General features: G+C 41.2%; 1 protein-coding gene across 3 annotated transcripts in view; it reads right to left on the bottom strand.

The window, feature by feature from the left end:
• The window catches only part of XRCC4 (X-ray repair cross complementing 4), a 141,729-nt gene that overhangs the window by 65,878 nt on the left and 56,233 nt on the right, over positions 1–19,618 (bottom strand). For all 3 annotated transcript variants that reach the window (XM_015653555.3, XM_033511373.1, XM_015653554.3), the window contains exons 5-6: positions 15,812–15,964; positions 15,317–15,420 (exon numbers count right to left, since the gene is read on the bottom strand). In XM_015653555.3, coding sequence (XP_015509041.1) covers positions 15,317–15,420; positions 15,812–15,964 — 257 coding nt within the window. The remainder of the gene's footprint in view (positions 1–15,316; positions 15,421–15,811; positions 15,965–19,618) is intronic.

A 19,618-nucleotide genomic window follows, 5' to 3' on the forward strand; every position in this document is an offset into this window, starting at 1 on the left:
AATTTGATTTCTTTTTTACTCTTTCCAGGAAAAAAATAAATAAATGCAAAACAGAGAATCTTGGTATCACACTTCCTCAAATTAAAGGCTCTGCCTTAGAAGTACTCCAGCTATCTTGAGTAGTTCTGTATTTGACAGCCTGATCCTTAGAAAAAAACAATGTTGATATTATTTAAAGCTAGTATTTTTGCCTTTAACTAGTATTTCTTCTAACCATCATAATACTTGTCTAAAAAGGCGTTTGAGAACCTGCAATTTTCTTTTATTGGAATGGATTAATCATTATCATATTGGTATACCTAACTTACGAAAAAAAAAAAAAAAAGGGAAAAAAAATCAGACAGAGTTCCAAATCAGACATTTAAAAAAATATTTTCCTTCCTTGTGTGCTCCAGTTGGAGCTGGGAAAGGCTCCACAGTGCTGCCCTCAGTCCCATGGTTGCTGGTACTGGGTGTTATTTTGGCACCCTGCCTCCCAGGAAGGCCAGTCTGGTCTGACTCCTCTGGAGGAGAACTCTGTGCAGAAGAGTGAAAAACGTCAGAGCAGAGCTCAAAAGCAGAGAAAGATACATCTAATCTTTGCCCATGCACACAACACCCTCTTTGTTGACCAACAAAAAACACATTAAAACCTCCAGGACTGGGCACAAAGTGCTGATGTGAATAGCGGCTGCTCAGAAGAGTAACACTTTTATTACATATTCAGAACTGAACACTTTGGCCAGGGACGGGGCCAGAATAAACCAGAGCATCGTCTCTGGAAGTTAATGGAACCATAATGAATTACATCAATTGAGAATTCAGAGTATTATTCTGGGATAGAGCTTGCTGGTGAAATGCACAAAACAAAGCAAAAGGCTAATTGCATGCTGGGCATGAACGCAGTCACTTCAAATTCCATTTCCTGAAAAGGCAGCTGAGTAATATCATTACCTGAGAAACACCTAGAATCCTTCTTGATCATCCCCTCTCTTGCAAAACCTGCATATAGCATCTTTCTTCTTTTTTGTTAAATTACATGAAAGAGCTTAAAGTCCACTGCTGCTTTCTCTCCCCTGAAGTAGCAGGATAAAGACATCACCACGACTAAAATATCCATTTTTAAACTGCTAACTCACCAAACCTCTTCTGGGATATGAAATTCTGTTTGTTACAACAAATCTTTCCCAGCCTTGTAAAAGCTGAAGGGAGCTGCGTGGCGATGGCAGTTTTGGGAGGACATTCCCAAATCCTGTGATGAGCTCCCAGTCCACACAGTTTGCTGGCCCCTGGACTGCTGCTAGCCTGTATGCTCACACATCAGAGCCTCTTGTTTTGGTGGTTTAAAAAAGGAAAATGCTCTGTGCCTTCACCATTTACCCTCAGGACCCCTCACTACAAAAATACCTGTTATTTCCTCTAACACTGTTTTCACTAATAACAACTATTCCAGCTGATAACAAGAACTGTGTTGATCTAGTTATCCAAGGATATCTAAGGAAAATAAAGCCACCTCCTGTCTGCCAGACAGGGATTTTAAAGTTCCTCAGGCCCATGAGCAACAAGGGGATGATTTGTTCCGAGCAGCAGCCGTGAATTAAAAATGTCAGTGTTGTCCTGAATGGAGACAGCAGCAGCCTGGGCCACTGGGAGAAACTCAGCTCTGAGACACCAGGCTGCTGCAGGGAAAGATTTGGGGGCTGCTTTCCCTTCTAGTTTTCTACCCCAGACAAAGGACATGGATACACAGCAGGGTTAATTCACTGCTGCCGGGATAAGGGTCACGACTGACTGAGCCACTGGCTGCTGCTAATAAATGTAATGTCACATCTCTCCTGCAGTAATTTTAGCAAGACACAGCGAGGAGAATGAAGTGGGAAATAGCCTCATCTCACCAAGATGCAGTGCCACTTCTTCCTGTCTGATATCCCATTTTTCAAAGAAAAAAGAAAAAAAAAAAAAAACTAAATGAAAACACAACTTGTCCTGTCCTTTACCGCTGCTGCTCATTGCTGCAGAAGGATGGAGCAGCACAGAGTGAAACACAGTTCCCACCTTAGAGCTGCAAAATCCTTAATCTCTACCACAAATTCAACACCTTGTCTCCCACCACAAGACAGGAACTGTGGATAATATCCCATTGCCCCTGTGCCCATTCCTTTCCCCGCAGCTCAACAGGGACTGGATGACTCTCCTGCCCAGGGGGATCTCACCAGGGATTTTTAAGGCAACTTTCCATTGTTCATGCAGTAAAAATCCTCCTCAATAGGCTACAGACATATTCATAATGGGGCTGGGGCTTTAGGAAACTATTTAATGTCTTTCAGCCATAAAATAGAAGTGTCTCCTGAAAGTGCTGGCTTGTATCTGGATGCTTGGTGCAGCTCTCCAGTGTCTGTGACACTTCAGTGGCACAGTTAACCTGCCTTTCCCTGCACAAAAAATACCTCCAGTGCACACAAAAGTGCCTGCAATGGGATGGCTGCGTGTCTTCCACCCCTAGTTATCCTAAATAAACCATTTCCTCTCCTTGGCTCTCCAAAACTCAAAGGTCCAGCATGGGGGTTGATCTCTTCTGCCCCCTCACAAGACACAGGACAAGAGGAAATTGCCTCAAGTTGCACTAGGGGAGGATTGGTTTGGGTATTAGGAATAATTTCATCACACAAAGGGAAGTGGAATCATCCGTGAAAGTGTTCAAAAAACGTGTGGATACTGTGTTTAGGGACATGGCACTGCTGGCTTCACCATCTGACTCAACGACCTTTGAGGTCTTCCCCAGTCTTAGCAAATCCATGAATCTACAATTCCATGTTTCTGTGAGGTGGACAAAACCCTCCTTTTCTCTCAGGGCGCAGTGAGAACGATGCCTGTTTCCAGCATAACGTGATTTTCCGCCTATTATTTCCTCAGATTACCAAAATTCAACTGTGCTATAAAGCTCCTCGGACGGTTCTCAGACATTGAAACAGCTTTTTGATGTTCATATGCTCATATGTTCATAGAAAGAGTAATTTTTTCATTTGGCAGCTCCTGAACCAAGTAAAGAATAAAGCCTCAGGAAGCAGCTCAGTAGCCTAGAGAGTGACATAATTCACTCACACAGGCCCACAAACCAAAGGCCAATCACAGCTTTGACCTCGCTGATGCTTTCTGAAAATGACTGACATCAACCTCTTGATTCAAATATCTTAAGGATAGCTTGAAAGCACTCACAACCCTCAAAAATCCTCTGCTGGGAATCTTCTGATTCCTGCCCTGCTTCATGGGGAAGGCTCCCGAGATGTTAGGATTCATGGCAAAGGTCTGATTTTACCCTTGGTGTCATGTGGTCAGTGTCATCAGCCTGCAATAATTGAGGTCAGCTGCTCAGTCTGATAGCTATAGCCATGCAACACTTTCATTTCTCTTTCTCTCAAAAAAATAAAATAAAAAAAAAAATCAGTTTAGGCAGAGTGGGAAATCGAAGATCCCATTTCCATCATTCACAGCCCACCTCCATTTCTGATCACAAGGAAAAGACAGATGAATTCATGTCACAAGCGCCAAAAATCCTGATCAAGTCCTTGGTGGGCAAAAGCACTTTTTACATTTCCCTAAAAGCTGTAAGGCTCAATCATTTCTGGGAAGTTTAAACTACAAGTTGCAGAAGGAAAATAGTTCTCTGTTCTCCACTTCGATGAAAAGTTAAGCTAAGTGCACAATAGCAGCTTATCCCTCCTGGGCACACAGAGAGGAGGTGTATTTAAATTTCTTCTGTATGTTGATTTTTGTGCTTGGTTAGTGATTTGTTAATGTCCTTGGAAGCTACAGAAACTTGGCAGAACATGCTCCTAAATTTCACTGGCTAATGAAATAGTTTTAAACATGGGAAGGTTCAGAAAAAACATCAAGGTGAAATAAGAATAGGGCACATCACATGAAAAATGAATGACAGAATAGTGAAATGATTGAAAATCCATTTAACCAAAAAGTCCATCTGCATTTCACACCAATCCCCGATTTTTCTTTCCCTTTAACAATCAAGGTAGGTGACGATATTGGAATTGACCTTTTTACTCAACAGAACTGAAATCAAACCAGGTACAATTTACAAGCAGCTTCCACTGCAGCATCAACATGTTTTGAACCTGCTGCATAAAGGCTCGTTCTGCAGGCAGCAGCCACACAAACAGGCAGCAGTGTTCCGTGGGGAGGTTTATTCAGCACACCTTGAGACGTGGCTGGGAATTGTGACTCAGATTTGTTGTTGTCAAGTGAGGGACTCAGGGAACTCTGTCTTCGGGCAGGCTGTAAACAGTGCTAAGTAAAGCCAGGTCTGAGCAAGGCACAGGGCTTGTGAAGGACAGGTAATGAAGCCAGGGCTCTTAGTGATAATTGGAATAAGGATGAGGATTCTCCTCTGGACACAGATGGAAGCTGATGGCAAGCAGTCAGCGTCTCACAGCAAATGGAGAGGAGGTGATTCTGGTGAAAGGAAAGGCTTTGTTAGCAGCTCTCTTTAGCACGAGAACTGAACAAAAAATGAACTGCTTGTTACTTGCTTATGAAGCAGTTCACACCAGGAAAAGCAGCCAGGTGAAAACCATGGGAGCTGTGAGGGTGGGCAGGCCCTGGCACAGGGTGCCCAGAGCAGCTGGGGCTGCCCCTGGATCCCTGGCAGTGCCCAAGGCCAGGCTGGACATTGGGGCTGGCAGCTCCTGGGACACTGGGAGATGGCCCTGCCGTGCCTGGGGTGGGAATGGGTGATCCTCAAGTCCCTTCCAACACAAACCAGTCTGTGTGATCTGCACACAACCCTGTCTCATGGATTTTGTGGGATTTTTACAGACTGGCCAAGAAAATTACTTACTACCAAATATCCTTGTCATTTTGCACACCTTATATATAATTTCCTTCCCACACCATGGGGGTGTTCCTACAAATCCCAACCAAAAAACACTGCAAGTCTTCCACGTATGGAAAACAGGAGCCACTGGTAATCAAGGACAAAGTGTCTTACCTAACAAGGGAAATTCAGGGGTTCACAACGTGCAGCTGCTCTGGAAAATTCAGCATTTCCTGGAGATCTCCCCATGGTTGCTTACTGCACCCATGCAGATGTTAGGGGCTGTGCCAGGAAACACCCTGTGTGCTGTTTCCAACACAAACACACACATTTTGGTGCCTGCTTCATTCTCATTCCCCTCACTCCCACACTGATCAATGATACAAGAAGCCACTGCCTCCCTCTGCAGAAATGTGTCCCAAATCTTATCACATATTCCTTCCCTGTCCCCTGGGCCACAGGGGAGCACCACGGAAGTGACTGGGTTTTGCTTTCTTCTTCTCACCTCTTGAACCACACCAAACTAAAAACAAACCCACCAAAAGGAAATTTCACCTTCATCAGAATTCTCCAAGTCTGGCTAGAATTCAAAGATTGCACCCAAAATGTTTTGATGCTTCCTCCAGAGCAATGAGCTACTAGTGAGCCATCTAGTTAATGAGACTGCTCCCAAAGAAGACCAAATTTCATGCCTAACTAGAGAAGTTAATATTTGTTGAGGTGTAATGAAGTAAACAATCAAGCAGGGAGTATACAACAGCTTTATTTAGAATTTAGAATTAATCTTTTTTTTTTTTTCTTTTAAATTACTTTGAAGGTCTAAGCAGGTGAGGTGCATTCACACCACGTGGAGGTGGTGGGACAAAAATTCAAACAACCCACTGGAGAGTCCCAGAATGCCAACATCACCCCCTGAAAGAATCCCTGGGGATTACAGACAGGTTAACCAGGAAAGGTCTTCAGGAAATTGCTGGCAATCAGATACTCCTGACCTGACCCTTCTCTCCCAGGAACCCAGGTAATGAGTATCCTTGTGAGAATCCAACACCTGGCTATAGATTAAAGAGCTGTTTTTTTCCTGACTGAGACAACAGTACGGCTAATCCCAAATAAACCCTGCTTTTCCTGTGTGGAACTGGAGACAGTTGCAGGATCAGCAGAGGGAAATCTGGGGGCTGTGTGAGCAGGGACAACACTGCAGCCAGGTGAGCACACCTGGAACACCCTGTCTCAGCTCAGACAAAGCCCTGCTCCAAGGTGTTCTCCTACAAGCTGAGTTTATCTCTCCAACTGAAACAAACAGATCTGTACAGAGACAAAATGTGAGACTTCTGGTCTTGCCTGAACTGGTTACATCCAATTTCTTTCCAAGCTTTAATGGATTAACCCATTAAATCATGGAAATTACTTTGGTCACTCTTGAAAGCTGAGATTTTTAGCTATCAGCACAGTTACCAAAGAGCTGCCTGTATACTTATGTGCTGAGGAAGTTTTATATCCTTATTAAGCAAAAAAACCCCAAAAAACCTCTGCTCTCGAAGTGAACAAAGGAATCTCCTGGCAGAAGACGGAGTCATTTGATATAGGCATAATAAACTGGTTTTCTGCCATGCACATCAACACCAAAGACTAATTAATTGTGGCTTTCACATGATTGAGGCAGTTACTTGGTTAAGAGAGGCTAAGAAAAACTATCATGGGAATAAATACCAGTTTTTATTATATTCCTTGTATATTCAAAAATACTGATACATACAAATGTATGGTAATGTGCCTTTTTTTGTTTCATTTTAATTGCCCTGAATTTGGACACAATTGATATCTACACCACAAGGTCTAAATTTTAAATCATAGTCAATAAAAAAAAAGACAATTAAAGATGGTCACTCATTTTATTTTATATTTAGATATCCAGATTTCTAGAACTGTATGTTCTGAAATGCTCAGAGAGCATGCAAATTTCTGTTTGCACAAAGAGTGATATTGTGCCTTTTTACACACTGACAGAATTGGTAATGAGTTATAACTGAGTTATTACTGATATTTTTATAAGCTACAAGGGAAGAAGAGGTTTGCAGGTTGACTACAGGGATACCTTCTCTGGAAAAGTGAATTACTGGGTTTAAATTTGGGAAGAATTTAAAAGAGGGACCAATGATTTCAGTGTGATTGGTCCCAGGTGATCACAATCACACCTATTCACTCACAGGAAAAGGAGCAAAGCTAGGTAAAGACTTGTGAAATGGAGATGAAAACTGCAGGAAGATGAATCCATCTGTGAGCATCTTTTTATTTAAATCTACCTTTTAAAAAGAAAAGTTAGATATTTAGTTTTTCAGAGAGGGAAGTCATACTCAGGAGGCCCACAGTGGGTTTTGCAACCTCTTTTGATAAATATAAATGTAAAGCTCTGAACCTCATGATTTTACTCTCTCTAGAAGGTTAGCAGGTATGATGTTTTGTGTGTCCTAACAGAGTACAATCAATCAGATTTAAAAAAATGTAAATAAATGAGGTATTTATCTGTATGAGGAATTCCACACTCTCTGTGTTTCATATATGTCGGGTTCTCTCTCCACCCAGTTAAAAAAAAAGCAAAACTCAGAGTTTACAATACTTTTGCTTTGGCATTATATCCTTCATTACATTTAATTTATCCAATTAGTAAAAAAAAACCAAAAACAACAAACTAACTAATAAGACGCTGCTGACAGCTCCAGTTTTGAAAACACCTCCCCTCTTTCAGATCCCATATGGGAAAATTGTCTTTTGGAGTGTGTAACTTCGTGTTTGGCCTGCCTGGGCACAGGGTGTGTAACTGAGAGCTCCTTTATGAGGTCACCTGTACATAAACCAGCCAGTTCAGGGTAAGCTCCAAAACCAAGCAGAATACAGCAAAAATGCACGACAAAATCTGGCCTAAGAACTACAGATGTCATTTTCCCATTGCGCCTGGATTATTTTGAAGCCATTTTTCCCCTTCCAAGTTTCACACATTTCTAATATTCTGCATGAAATCCGTGCACATAACATATGCAGCGTCATGGATATTGAGGAAAATGGTCCTTGAGAAGAGCTTTTCATCCTAAAGATGAAAAGGAACTTCTCAGCCTTCCAGCACAATGACTGACAAAAAACCAAACTCCTGCTTTCCAGGAATATTGCTTTCTGGCAATATGCCGAGTGATTTATCTGGAATTTGTGTATCAGTTTTGTGCCATCATTTATAGCTTCCATTGAGTAAAGCAGATTTTTCTGGTATGATTTTATCACCTCAGTGTCTTTTAGATTGATCTATGTGCCACTTTAAGAATAAAAGTTTAAGGACACAAAGGGAGGTGACTTTAGAATAGTTCCTTTTACCTGTGACGGACATAAATAACAAAAATGTCCAGTTTTTTCTAAAACTGGATTCTAAAAAAATAAGCTGGACAATGGAGAAGAGGAGGAGGGAATAAGTAAAAAATAACCAAAACAAAAACATTTCTGAGAGTATTACATTCATTACTTTTAGATGAAGTAAAGAGATTTCCATCTCAATCAAAGGTGTTTTAAGCCATTAAAATAAAACAGCTTTTCTATTCCTATTTTAGACAGCATGACGATTTTGACATTTCCTTAGGTGTAAAAATCTGTTTCCCATCAAGTTTCCACTGGGCAAAGCCAAACAGGGAAACCAACTCAAATCCAGCCAAATTCCACCAGACTCACAGGGTGCAGCCTGGCTGAGAAAACTTCCAGTTAAAAACAGAGATGCGTGCTTTAACCTGGAAAAGCAATAAATCAAGGGAACAACCACAGGGCTTAGTGCAATCTCGAACAACCCAGCTTGTAATCAAGATAGGCTGTTTGCTGGGATGAGACACTGTAATACAGCTGGGAAGTCATTAAGATAATTATGGCAGAGAGTGTTGCACAGGTGGCCAGAGCAAATGCCCTTCCAGGGAGAGCCATACTCCAGATAAAAAATAAACTGGTGTGTGCACCCAGCACGGGGGAACTGCTCAAAACACAGAGGAAATGTGGAGTTTGAGAAGGCAGCCTACAAAGTACCCTCTTTTGGCATCAAAGGAGCTGTCACACAGAACATGGAACAGCCACAGGGGACAGCAAACTCTGCTCAAATGTGAATCCAGGTGTGAATCCAGGCACTGGGAGGCAGCTCATTCCCTAGCTGAAAATAAAGGCTTTCATCCCAATGTTCAGGGTCACCATCCTTTTAGGAGCCTTTCTTCCTCAAGAACCAATACTTCCCCTTGTTGAAAGGATCCAAGAGCCAACAGTGCTAAACCAAATGTCAACTCTTCCAAAGCACAGACATGTTTTCAAGAAGGGAATGGAAATCCACTGTTTTCTGTACATCAATATCTTGTTTTCAGTGTATCATGATATATACCTAAATATTTTTGATGCTGTTTCTTCCTGCCTGAATTACAACTGGCAGAGGGGCAGGGCTGGATGGGATCTTGGGCAGGGATTGTTCCCTGGCAGGGTGGGCAGGCCCTGGCACAGGGTGCCCAGAGCAGCTGGGGCTGCCCCTGGATCCCTGGCAGTGCCCAAGGCCAGGCTGGACATTGGGGCTGGCAGCTCCTGGGACACTGGGAGGATGAAGTTCAAAATGAAATTGTGTGACAGAGGTTTCCTGGGCAGGCTTGTGTTTCACTGTGCACTGAATTCAGCCATTCCTGTCATTCCAATATACAAGTGCACAAGAATTGAAGAATAATTTGGTGTAATAAAAATAATCCCAACCAGGTCCTTTAATTGCACCAGATCCCAAAAGAACCATTACCCTGGCTGCTAAACAAATGCAGCGACCATGAATTAAAGGAGAAACAAAAGCTGGGGTGGGGACTGCCCCTGGCAGGTTGCTGATGGCTGTCAGGAGTTTCCTGCTCACCTGATAAGCAGTGGCTCTTCAGCTGAGGATTGGAGGAGGATGAGGCAGAGCAGGGCTGTGGTGGCACAGCTCCAGCACCACCAATGTTGCAGTTTCACAGCTGGGGAGTTAAATTCTCTACCAACAGGTGTCAAAATAGGCTTGTGAAATTATTACTCTTGGATGGAGATAACATTTATGAAGGCACTGCTTCATTAATGGATTTAATTTTGATTTATTTACTTAAGAACTTGAACTTCATGCCATTTATTCTCCTTTCATGAACATATTAACACACCCAGCCCCCCATCCCCCCCAAAATAAAAGAAGGAACAATTCCACTTCTGTTCCAAGTGCACATTGCTGAACTGTTGAAATTACCCTGGTTTTTCAGTTGAGGAGAAAAACAAACAACCCTGCATTCATGGGTGTGCATCAAGCTTGGAATCACCAGCTTGGTCTGAAAATTATTCTAAAATAAGGGTCTTACAATTTAACTTAAATATATTAAAGGCAGTTAATTTGATGATTTTTGCAGACATTAAATTGCAGTTGGAAAGATTTTACAACTCACCAAGGGAATAAAAGTTCTTTCATGTGTAACATTTAGTAGTATGTGGATAATACAGCAACAAACATTTTTAAATTTTACATTAATCAGTGTCATTGCATCTAACTGCAGTGTGATCATTAGCAGCTCTAATTTTTCTGATCAATCACCAAACTCTCACTAGGCTTAGCAGAGCATAAATCTGACTGTGTCAGTTATATCAGTTCACTGAATAAAAACTCATTTTGAGGCAACAACATTCAGCTGCACTACCCTGTATGCTGAAGCAGGAACAATAGGAAGGTGTGGAGAGAACATGCAGAGATATAAGCAATTTTGATAATTTTCATAGAAAAATGTCAAAGTAATATGTTGTAAATCCCTCTTAGTGCAATATACTCTCAGCAGGAATTTTAAAGGGGCATGGAACATCTTGTACTGTAAATGTATTTTGAACATGGCACCTGGTGTAACACAGGAGGAAACCAGTTTGGCGACCACAAATATTTCAGGGGCATACAACCATCAGGTTGTGGGGGAAAAAAAATCAGTTTCAAGTTTCAGGGGGGAAAAAAAAAAGGTACCTACAGCTTTAAGGGAAAAGGAAATGAGATTATTCCTTGGGATGAACCATTTACAATTACAGCCTGACAAAAGGAGAAATAATTTAAACCCGAGGTAAATTAAAATGGCTAAGTACTAAAACTCCTTAAAAACAGACTTTTAAAGAGAAACCTTCACAGATAGAACCATAACTGCACTGCACAGCCGGGTGCTGTTACAACAGGCTTTTTTTATTATTACTAACTTTGATCAAAGCTTATTAACCAGCAGCACCAAGCCATCAGTGGATTGGACTACACAGGAGAGCTAATTAAATTTAAAGGGCCACAGAGTCCTGAGGGCATAACACACAATCCCCAAGGCAGGAGCTGGAATGGAGGGGGTGAGAACATTTGCATGATGAGGCAGTGGGAGATGGCAAGGTGCTTGCTCTTATTTACTGTGCAAAGAGGTTAATACAACCCATTCTGAACCTGTCCTTGTCATCAAACACGAAGAAAAGTCTGGGCACTGAATGTCTGGGGAAATATGGAATATTTCCACACACATCAGCAAGAAACACAGATCATAAAGTTTTATTTGATCCAGCAGGGCAGATCATGACATCCCTCCTTACCCTAAGGAGAGGTAACTTCTACCAATTATAATGTGAAATATAACTAAAGAATTTAGGGACAAGAGAAAATAAAACAGGATGCAAGCTGACTGTAAATTGGTGCACAGCAGACTTGTTTTGTCCAGAGGCAGACACATATTATAGCATTTATAACTGGAAATAACAGGAATAAATCATAAAACAATTTCTTCCATTGCCTACATCCCACCTGCTATGTTATCCTTCCTATCTGCAATAGATTGCAATAATTAAATCTTTCCCTGCAGTTTTCTCATATACCTGGAGGAGGAATAACATTCTCTTTTCTGGTCACTTTCCAGGCACTGTGAAGAGTAAAATATTACCCTCCATCCACCTTTCAAACTCCTGGGAAAGCAGCAGAGAGGGGGAACATTTATCCCATCCTTGCTAATGTTTTAAAAGCCTCCTGACACGTGGACCACTGAAACATTTTTCAGTTAATAAAAGGAGTTGATTCGCAGCACAAAGCCATTATTTCCAACCATGATATCAAATTGTGATTTATCAGTCTGATATTGTCATTTCAGGATCCCTAGGAGGAAGGTCTCAGTAGCTGCAGTAAACCAGTAAAATTCAGTGCAGAATGGAAGAAAGAGGAATTGGTAACAGCTGGGTTGTCCTTAACCAGAGTAAGTGTTTCTGTATCCCAAAGTGACAGAAACATCTTGCATCAGTGTGGTGGCATCATGCTGAGTCACCCACTCACTCCTGCGGGCTAAGGGAAACACGGGCTGGCAACTTCTGGGGTTTGTGGTTTGGTTTTTTATTTTCCCCTTAAAGAACAACTGTGTCCAGTTGGCACCAGCACATGAAGGGAACCACAGCCTCATCCCACTCCACACCTCCTGTGGCATTTCCAGGTCTGCTCCAGATGGGGGAATTTTGTTGAAGCACCAGCAGAGGAAACAAAAACTACATCTTGCTTTGGTAACTCACAGATTCAAAACTAACCCTGTCCTGCTCCCAAGAAACATTTCTGACCCTCCATCCATGAACAGCAGCAGGATTTCCTTCACCTCTTCCTTCCTCTCTCAAGCAGGAGTTCACAGGCATTTCAAGGACCTGACATGTCATCTGTAGCTGCTGCTTCAGAATTTATTAAACTGCAGTGAGAGCTGGAGTTCTGTGCCTTTCTCAAACTCATGTTCACAGCCCTAAATAAGACTTCAAATAAATTCCTCCCTTGCTCACGGCATGATGGGAAAAGCTCTTCTATCTACAAATGTATTCTTATTTATAAATGTTGCACTACTTCTAAGGGGTGTAATTCTCATCAGCTGTATTTCTGAGTGCTTTAAAATACTCACTAATTCAATTTTAATTTCTTAATTTACAATACAAAGCATTAACTACATCGGTGTGTAGGCAAGACAAAAACTACCATGTCTGAGTTGATCTTTGTTTTAAGCTATGAAGCAGAAACTGATGTGAGAAAGGAAACCATAACTCAAACCTACAAACAGTACTGGAAATACCAAAAAAAGAAGAAATTTTAGGTAAACTTTAAGATTCTGCCCCTTTACAAAGATTGCAATTAATCATTCTTACTTAATTTTCTTAATATTTTTCTTCACTGGGTCTTGTTACAATATTTGCATCAGATCAACACCAGACTGATAACTAGGGAAGTCATTCCATTTTCTTTTAATAAACATCAGCAGGTTTTTCTCCCATATCCACTGAAACACCATGGTATTTGAGTGCCCCAAAAATCCAGGAAGAACAACTATTGGTGGTTAAGAAAAACCTTCAGACAGAGTTTTAAACTCTGCAGTTCAACAAATCCTGATGTTTTTTCGCTGATTTTGCAGTGTCTGGATTTCATAGCTTCTGTGTAACATCCCCATGAGTTGCTAGATCAGAATTATGTTGTGGTAATAAGTTTTCCCCTCCCAATCACCTGCTAAGCACTGCTGCTTTTTCAATTAACAGTGAATTATTTGGACATCTGCATATACAAACACATTTTTACTGTGTGCATCAACATGTGCTGACACACACCTGCCTTCACTTTCTTTCAAAGAAGTGATTTAATTCTGATCTTCTCTCTTGATTGTGGGTTTCACCAGTATCAACTAAAACAACCCCAATGATCTTCTAATTCTCATTGACTCCTGCAATGACATTTCGAGTCCAAAAGGGAATGAAACACAGTGATGGACTAGGAGATAGGAAAACTAAGACAAACTGAAAAAAAACCCAAATATTATCTGTTTTATGTCTTACAGTCCTTATGTTTCATGCAGCTTTGAGCTTCATTGTCCACTCATTGCACTCATCCCTGAATCACTATTTTCTCCATAAAGAAATGGTTTGCCTCTTTTTGAGTGTGAACATTCTAGGGCAGACTGCAGGTATTCAGCACCCAGAGGTGCTTTCCCCTTGTTCACTGAGAGAGAAAGCTGTGCACACAGGAAAAGCACCAAATGACCTCAGGGATACTCAGCAGTGCCTTGAAAAACTCAAGTGTGTTACCCAAAGCATTTACTTCATGGTCTTGATGTTATCTGCAAATTTTGCATCTGAACTCTTCCACTCAGGACCAAAACCCTGAGGATGGCATCCCTCAAAGGCAAAAGAAAGTACATTTTCTGTTTGCACCTCGAATAAAAGCACAGTGTGTTTTCCTGTAACACTGATCAGACTGGTCCCTCATGATGGCCTCAGCAGGGCAGTGGGTGTTGTTTTCATTATTAAAAACATATCTCTGTCTCAAAACTCTCACTGGGCTAGTTAGGCCCCACTGAATTTAGAAACACCTTCCAGTTTTCCCTACCTTTCCACTAAACAAAGTATTTCTCATCATGTTACCTGAACTGACCAATTACCACCTGACAGCAAAGACTTCTGGAGAGCACAGAGCAACATTAGATGGTTTCTTTCTGTGATCACAATTCCCTCCACTTGTCTGAAGCTCTGCCCATTTCATATGAAGCCATAAATTCCAGCAAACAGGCCCACATGAGTGACAAAGCTGTTAGCCACTGGCAACAGGGTCCTGAACACTTCTGGTTCCCAATGAGCACAGAAAATTGCTATTTTACAGGAACACATTTTTGTCTGGATTAACTTTACCTGTGGTGGAAATAAAAAGCCCCACTGAGACACCCATAGATTACTTTGCAGACCTGCAGGGAAGTTTATGTATGTATTTTTGTACACATATGTATATAGCTATACATTTATATAACCATATTGCAACTCTCAATGCAGTTTTGCAACTTGGACAGCATTTTCCTCGTGTATTCCCACTCATTTTTCACAAACATGCCAAAATTCTGATTCACAGTTAAGTATCTTGTACTCTATAATGGGCCATCACTGCATCCCACACACTTTACAAGGCTCTAGTCTTGGAAAAATTCATCAGATTACGTTTCATGAGCATCTTCACAAGGCCAAAAATTCTCTGACAAATTAAAGTGGATTCTGCTATAAATACATTTTCATTCCATTTATGCACACAGCTCTTTTTATAGCTGTTAAATCTCCTCTCCTTCCCCTTTTTAAACGCTATTGAAACTGTCAGGAGCTACCTTTTGCACTTTATCAATCACGGCACACACATCATGATTCCTAGAATTTAAAATGGAATTGTTGATGGTTCAGATACTGTTAGACTGTCATTAGTTCCACAAAGTGTGTAATTTGTCACTTTGCAAGAAATGACAGTGCCTTCACTCGTGCAACATGCTTTTAAACCTCCCCTCTCTAATTTGAAAATGCCAGTATTGTACTCTGCTTCAGGAGAGGTATTTTTAAGGCTTGCTGGCTGGCTTGTCACAGAGCAATCTGTCAGGTAGTATTTTGCCTTCCTTAAGGTTTATTCACACAAAGCCTGTCTGTGATATCACACAAAGACAATGCTCTCTGTCTTACCTGATGGCAACGAGGCCCGTGCTGGATTTTCACTTTCCTCATCAGTGCTGGCATCATAGTTGTTTTCCCTCTTTATAACCATCTGAGTAGTAGCTACACTACCCCTAAAAACATCAAAAAAAGGAAAAGAAATTAAGATATTTTTGTTTCTCAAAGGAATTAAATAATTCAGGGAGAATATGTACGGAATTACAACCTATGGAAAGGGCAGGGACATGATCTGATTGGAAAATCAGCTGCAGCTCAGCAGAAAACAGGACAGATCCATCAAACACTCACTTCTTGGCTACAGCACCCACAGCAATATGCTGCTGCTTGCAAGGATGCCAGAAAGAATCCTCCTCTTCCATGACTTCCAGGATTGGTTTGGATAACCCAGCACTCAGCCAGGAAGAACTGTCACTCACTGTCAGGGCCAAGGAAATGGAAACTGAACTAAGCTAAACTCAAATATGCACCAAGTACTACACCAAGAAACTCAGGGAAATTAAATACCTTGCGCATTTGGCATCCACTGCAGATTCTTTAGCTTCACTCAACAACTTCTGCAAGCTTCTTATCTTTGCCTTCTTTTCATTCAGCACCAAAACAAACTTGCTATAAAGGTCTGCCTCCAGCTCCTCTTTAGCTTCCACGCATTTTTCCAGCCTGCAGCACAAAATTAACTGTTACACCAGCTCTTCTGTTTCCTAGAAGACAATTCTGTCATGAGGCCAGCCAGGAATCCCCACTCCAAACCACGCACGGCTGCTCCAGCACCTTGTGTCTGAAACAGGCCAGAATAAGCTATTTTCTTCTTGTTGTTTTTCCACAGAGAAGTGCAATGAACTCTCCTTCCAAAAGGTAAAAGATCCCAGATGTGAATCTCCTTTCTCCTCATGCCTTTTTTTTTTTTTTTTTGGTAGGTTCTTGCACACCTCCATCTGAAACAACTAAAATTTAAATAGGCAAATGTTCTTTATTTTCAATGCTGAATCACAACAGTGGGCATACCTTAGCGGGACAGACATAATGAAATTATAAACAGATATGATTCACCTGGACAGGTCTCAAATCTGGACCACACACAGGTGTGAAATATATTTGAAGAGGAAAAGAAAATACCAAAATATGAAAATTTTTAGAAGATCTTAATAACTTCAGAGGAAAATGTATTTCAGGTTTTAAAAAATTTTAGTGTGCACCTGTGGGTAGATGAATGTCAATAAAAGGAAGCACAATGGGAGTATTAAATTAAGAATATGGTTGTATAAAATCTGATAAGAAAAACTGGAATACAAGCAAACCTGAGCACAACAAATTAAGTGATTTGTGGCAAATGTAATTCTGTATTTAATTCTTGTATTTCATAACCTTTCAGTTCTTGGGTTGAACCACAAACATTTTATTAGCTGTGTACACAAGAAGCAAATAAACATCTCAATAATCTTACTGATCATGGTAAATATAGTAAATAGTCATAACTTAAAAACATTTCTTTCAACAGCCTGTGCAAGGCTGTAAAAAAGTTTAGAAGTCTTATTATGCTATTAATGCAACAGACTTTAAAAATACTAATTTATAAGGCAAGAGATTTCAACAGACTTCCTACATAAATACTAATTATTTTGTTCACAGATCAAAACCATATATGATGTAAGAAGCAAGACAATAGCAAAAAAAAAAAAAATCTCATGAAGTATTAAGCCTACTGTTCAATGCTTTAGGGATATGCTTGATAGTTGATAAATAATTCATCTAATTTAAATGCAAATAGCAGAACATCATTACCATATAGATCAGTTCAATAATTCCTAAATGAAAGATCATAGGTACTAATCAACTACCAGGAGACTTTCCACCTACAAAAGGGAAGTTAACTGTTTAGTGGGGAATAAATAGACAATTCATAAAGAATCATAAACTCTAATGCAGGGCCCAGAAGAGCCTGGACATGCTTGATACTAATTATTTCTGTATACATAAAAATGGGGGGAAAAAAGGATTTTGTCTAAAATATGCTAATCTTGTCTGTATCAAATCCTGTAGAATAATCCCCTCTCCCACACATAAACCAGGGAAAGCGGTTGCTCTCTGCCTTTGCTTTGCCAAGGCACGGGCTTGTGTTGGAGCAGTTGAGGCTGATTCAAACAATGAGAAATGTGGCTGACTTGGCCAAAAAAGTGCCATTTAAGACAATTTCAGTGATGGCCTCAAGTGCTGCAAAGACATCCCCTGATGAAAACCCACGTGAATGGAAACTTCCAGTGAAGTAAAGCTGATGCTGCCTGGACTGTGAGTAGTACAGTGGAGAAACCAACTGCAAGACTGGCCAATTTCTTCACTCTCTGGAGAAAAAAATCAGCATCTTGAATATTAGAATTAGAATATTAACTCTTCCCTCTGGGCAAAACCCATTAGTAGTATGCCATCAGTTAATCTCATATGATTGTTTTCATTTACATGAACACCTTTTGTTGATTTTTTTTTTCCCTCGTTATTCAAAGCTATCCACATCCAAATACATTCTCCAGGCACAGAATGGCAGTAATTTTGCAAAACACTCAATGTAAAAGCACTGAATATTACAAAAGCACCACATTAATGCTGTACTTGCAGGTTATGAGCCTTTAAAATACACTGTTATATGGCACATCTGATACTTTAAAAGAGACTGACAAAAGGCAAGGGTTTTGGGGACAGAGATGCAGAAATTGTGCAGGTGGTGAGCATTCACTGAGGCATTCACCACCTGAGCTAGGTGAGCACAGAGCAGAGCTGGCTGGGTTTCATGGCTGCAAACACAAACTTTAATTGCCATTCCTCATGTGCTGCTGCCTGTGTGTGCCCTGTGTGCCTCAGACACCATCTCCCCAGGCCAACTGCAGGAGCTGCTCATCTCACAGACAACCTCCCAGCACCAAGAACCCAAATGGGGTTTAATTGCTGGAGTGTTGCATCCCAATTTCTGCATCCTCAGGTCTCTCTGAAATGCTTTTCACATGCCAAATTGCAGCCAAAGGTTACAAGCATCCAAAATCCTGCACTAAAAACACACACTGGCAGGGACTGTGACAAACAATGAACTGAGAAATTCATAATATAAAAACAAGATTTTGACTGGTACCCAACACAGAGCAATCACAAATGCTCTACAGAGGTGAACATGAGCCATGAAACTTAATGGCATTTCTTTAATTATTAGTGGCAACCTTCACGATCCAAGACCAAGAAGGAAAGAACTCAGCACCTCTGGTATTCATCCCTGCTCCCAGTGCTCTAAAATAATTCCCAATCTCACAGCATTGCTCCCTTGCATTTCAGATTCACCCTTCCCCCAGCACTGGCAATGGTATGGAATGTTGATGAGCTAATGCTGAAGGCCCAGTTTCAAGCCCAAAGTACCTAGCTTGCATTTTTATAATCTGCTTGTGGTTTAAATATACTGTCACTGCAGTTGACCACAACATAAAGTGGCAGCTATTTTGAATTTGGCTTGTCTACACAAGTTTTAGACACCTGATAAAAAAATACAGACCCCAGGCCCAAACCAGAAATTGGATTTTTATTGTTGAAGGAATTATTTAGATATAGGTTATTATTACTTAAAATTTGCCACCTCCAGTATTAGGGAATCACAGATGGGTTTGGGTTGGAGGGGCCTTAAAGCCCAGGCAGTTCCATGGGCAGGGACACCTTCCACCAGCCTGCTCCAAGCCTCAGTGTCCAACCTGACCTGGAACTAATCAGCCTTGAATTTTCTCTATGAAATAAAGAGAGCAGCTGTTCTGCACTGACATTTTAACTCATCCATCCCTGAGGTGTGTACACACAGACACACACACCCAACCCCAGGCAGCCACTCTCTCACCAAAACCTCCGTGATGGGCAAGAAAATCCGAACAGGGAGATGGAAATGGGATGATTGAATAATTCCACCCAGTGCTCCACGACTGAGGGGCACAAAAGCAGCTCTCAGAAGCCTGCCTGCTATGTTTTAATTCTAATGAAGTCCTGAGGAGAGAGGCTGTGAGCAGAGGGAGCTGCTGCAGGGCTGGCGGGCGAGGCAGGAGCGCAATTCCCCACACCACGTGCTCCGTATTTGATGTTTCACCACTCAGCACCGTGAGTGGTGCAGGATGCAAATCCTGAAATCCTGCCTCCTGAACAAAGACAGGCACAGCTTTGTTCAGCTCGGGGCAACTCTCAGCATTTGGAGCTGAAGCAGCAAAAGGAGACAGCAGGCTAGAACTGGGCTGTGGTAAAAAGAATTTTAAAAAAACACCACGCCAAACTAATTTTAAAAAATGAAATAAAACAAAA

This window comes from Parus major, chromosome Z, assembly GCF_001522545.3.
Source record: "Parus major isolate Abel chromosome Z, Parus_major1.1, whole genome shotgun sequence".
NCBI lineage: Eukaryota > Metazoa > Chordata > Aves > Passeriformes > Paridae > Parus > Parus major.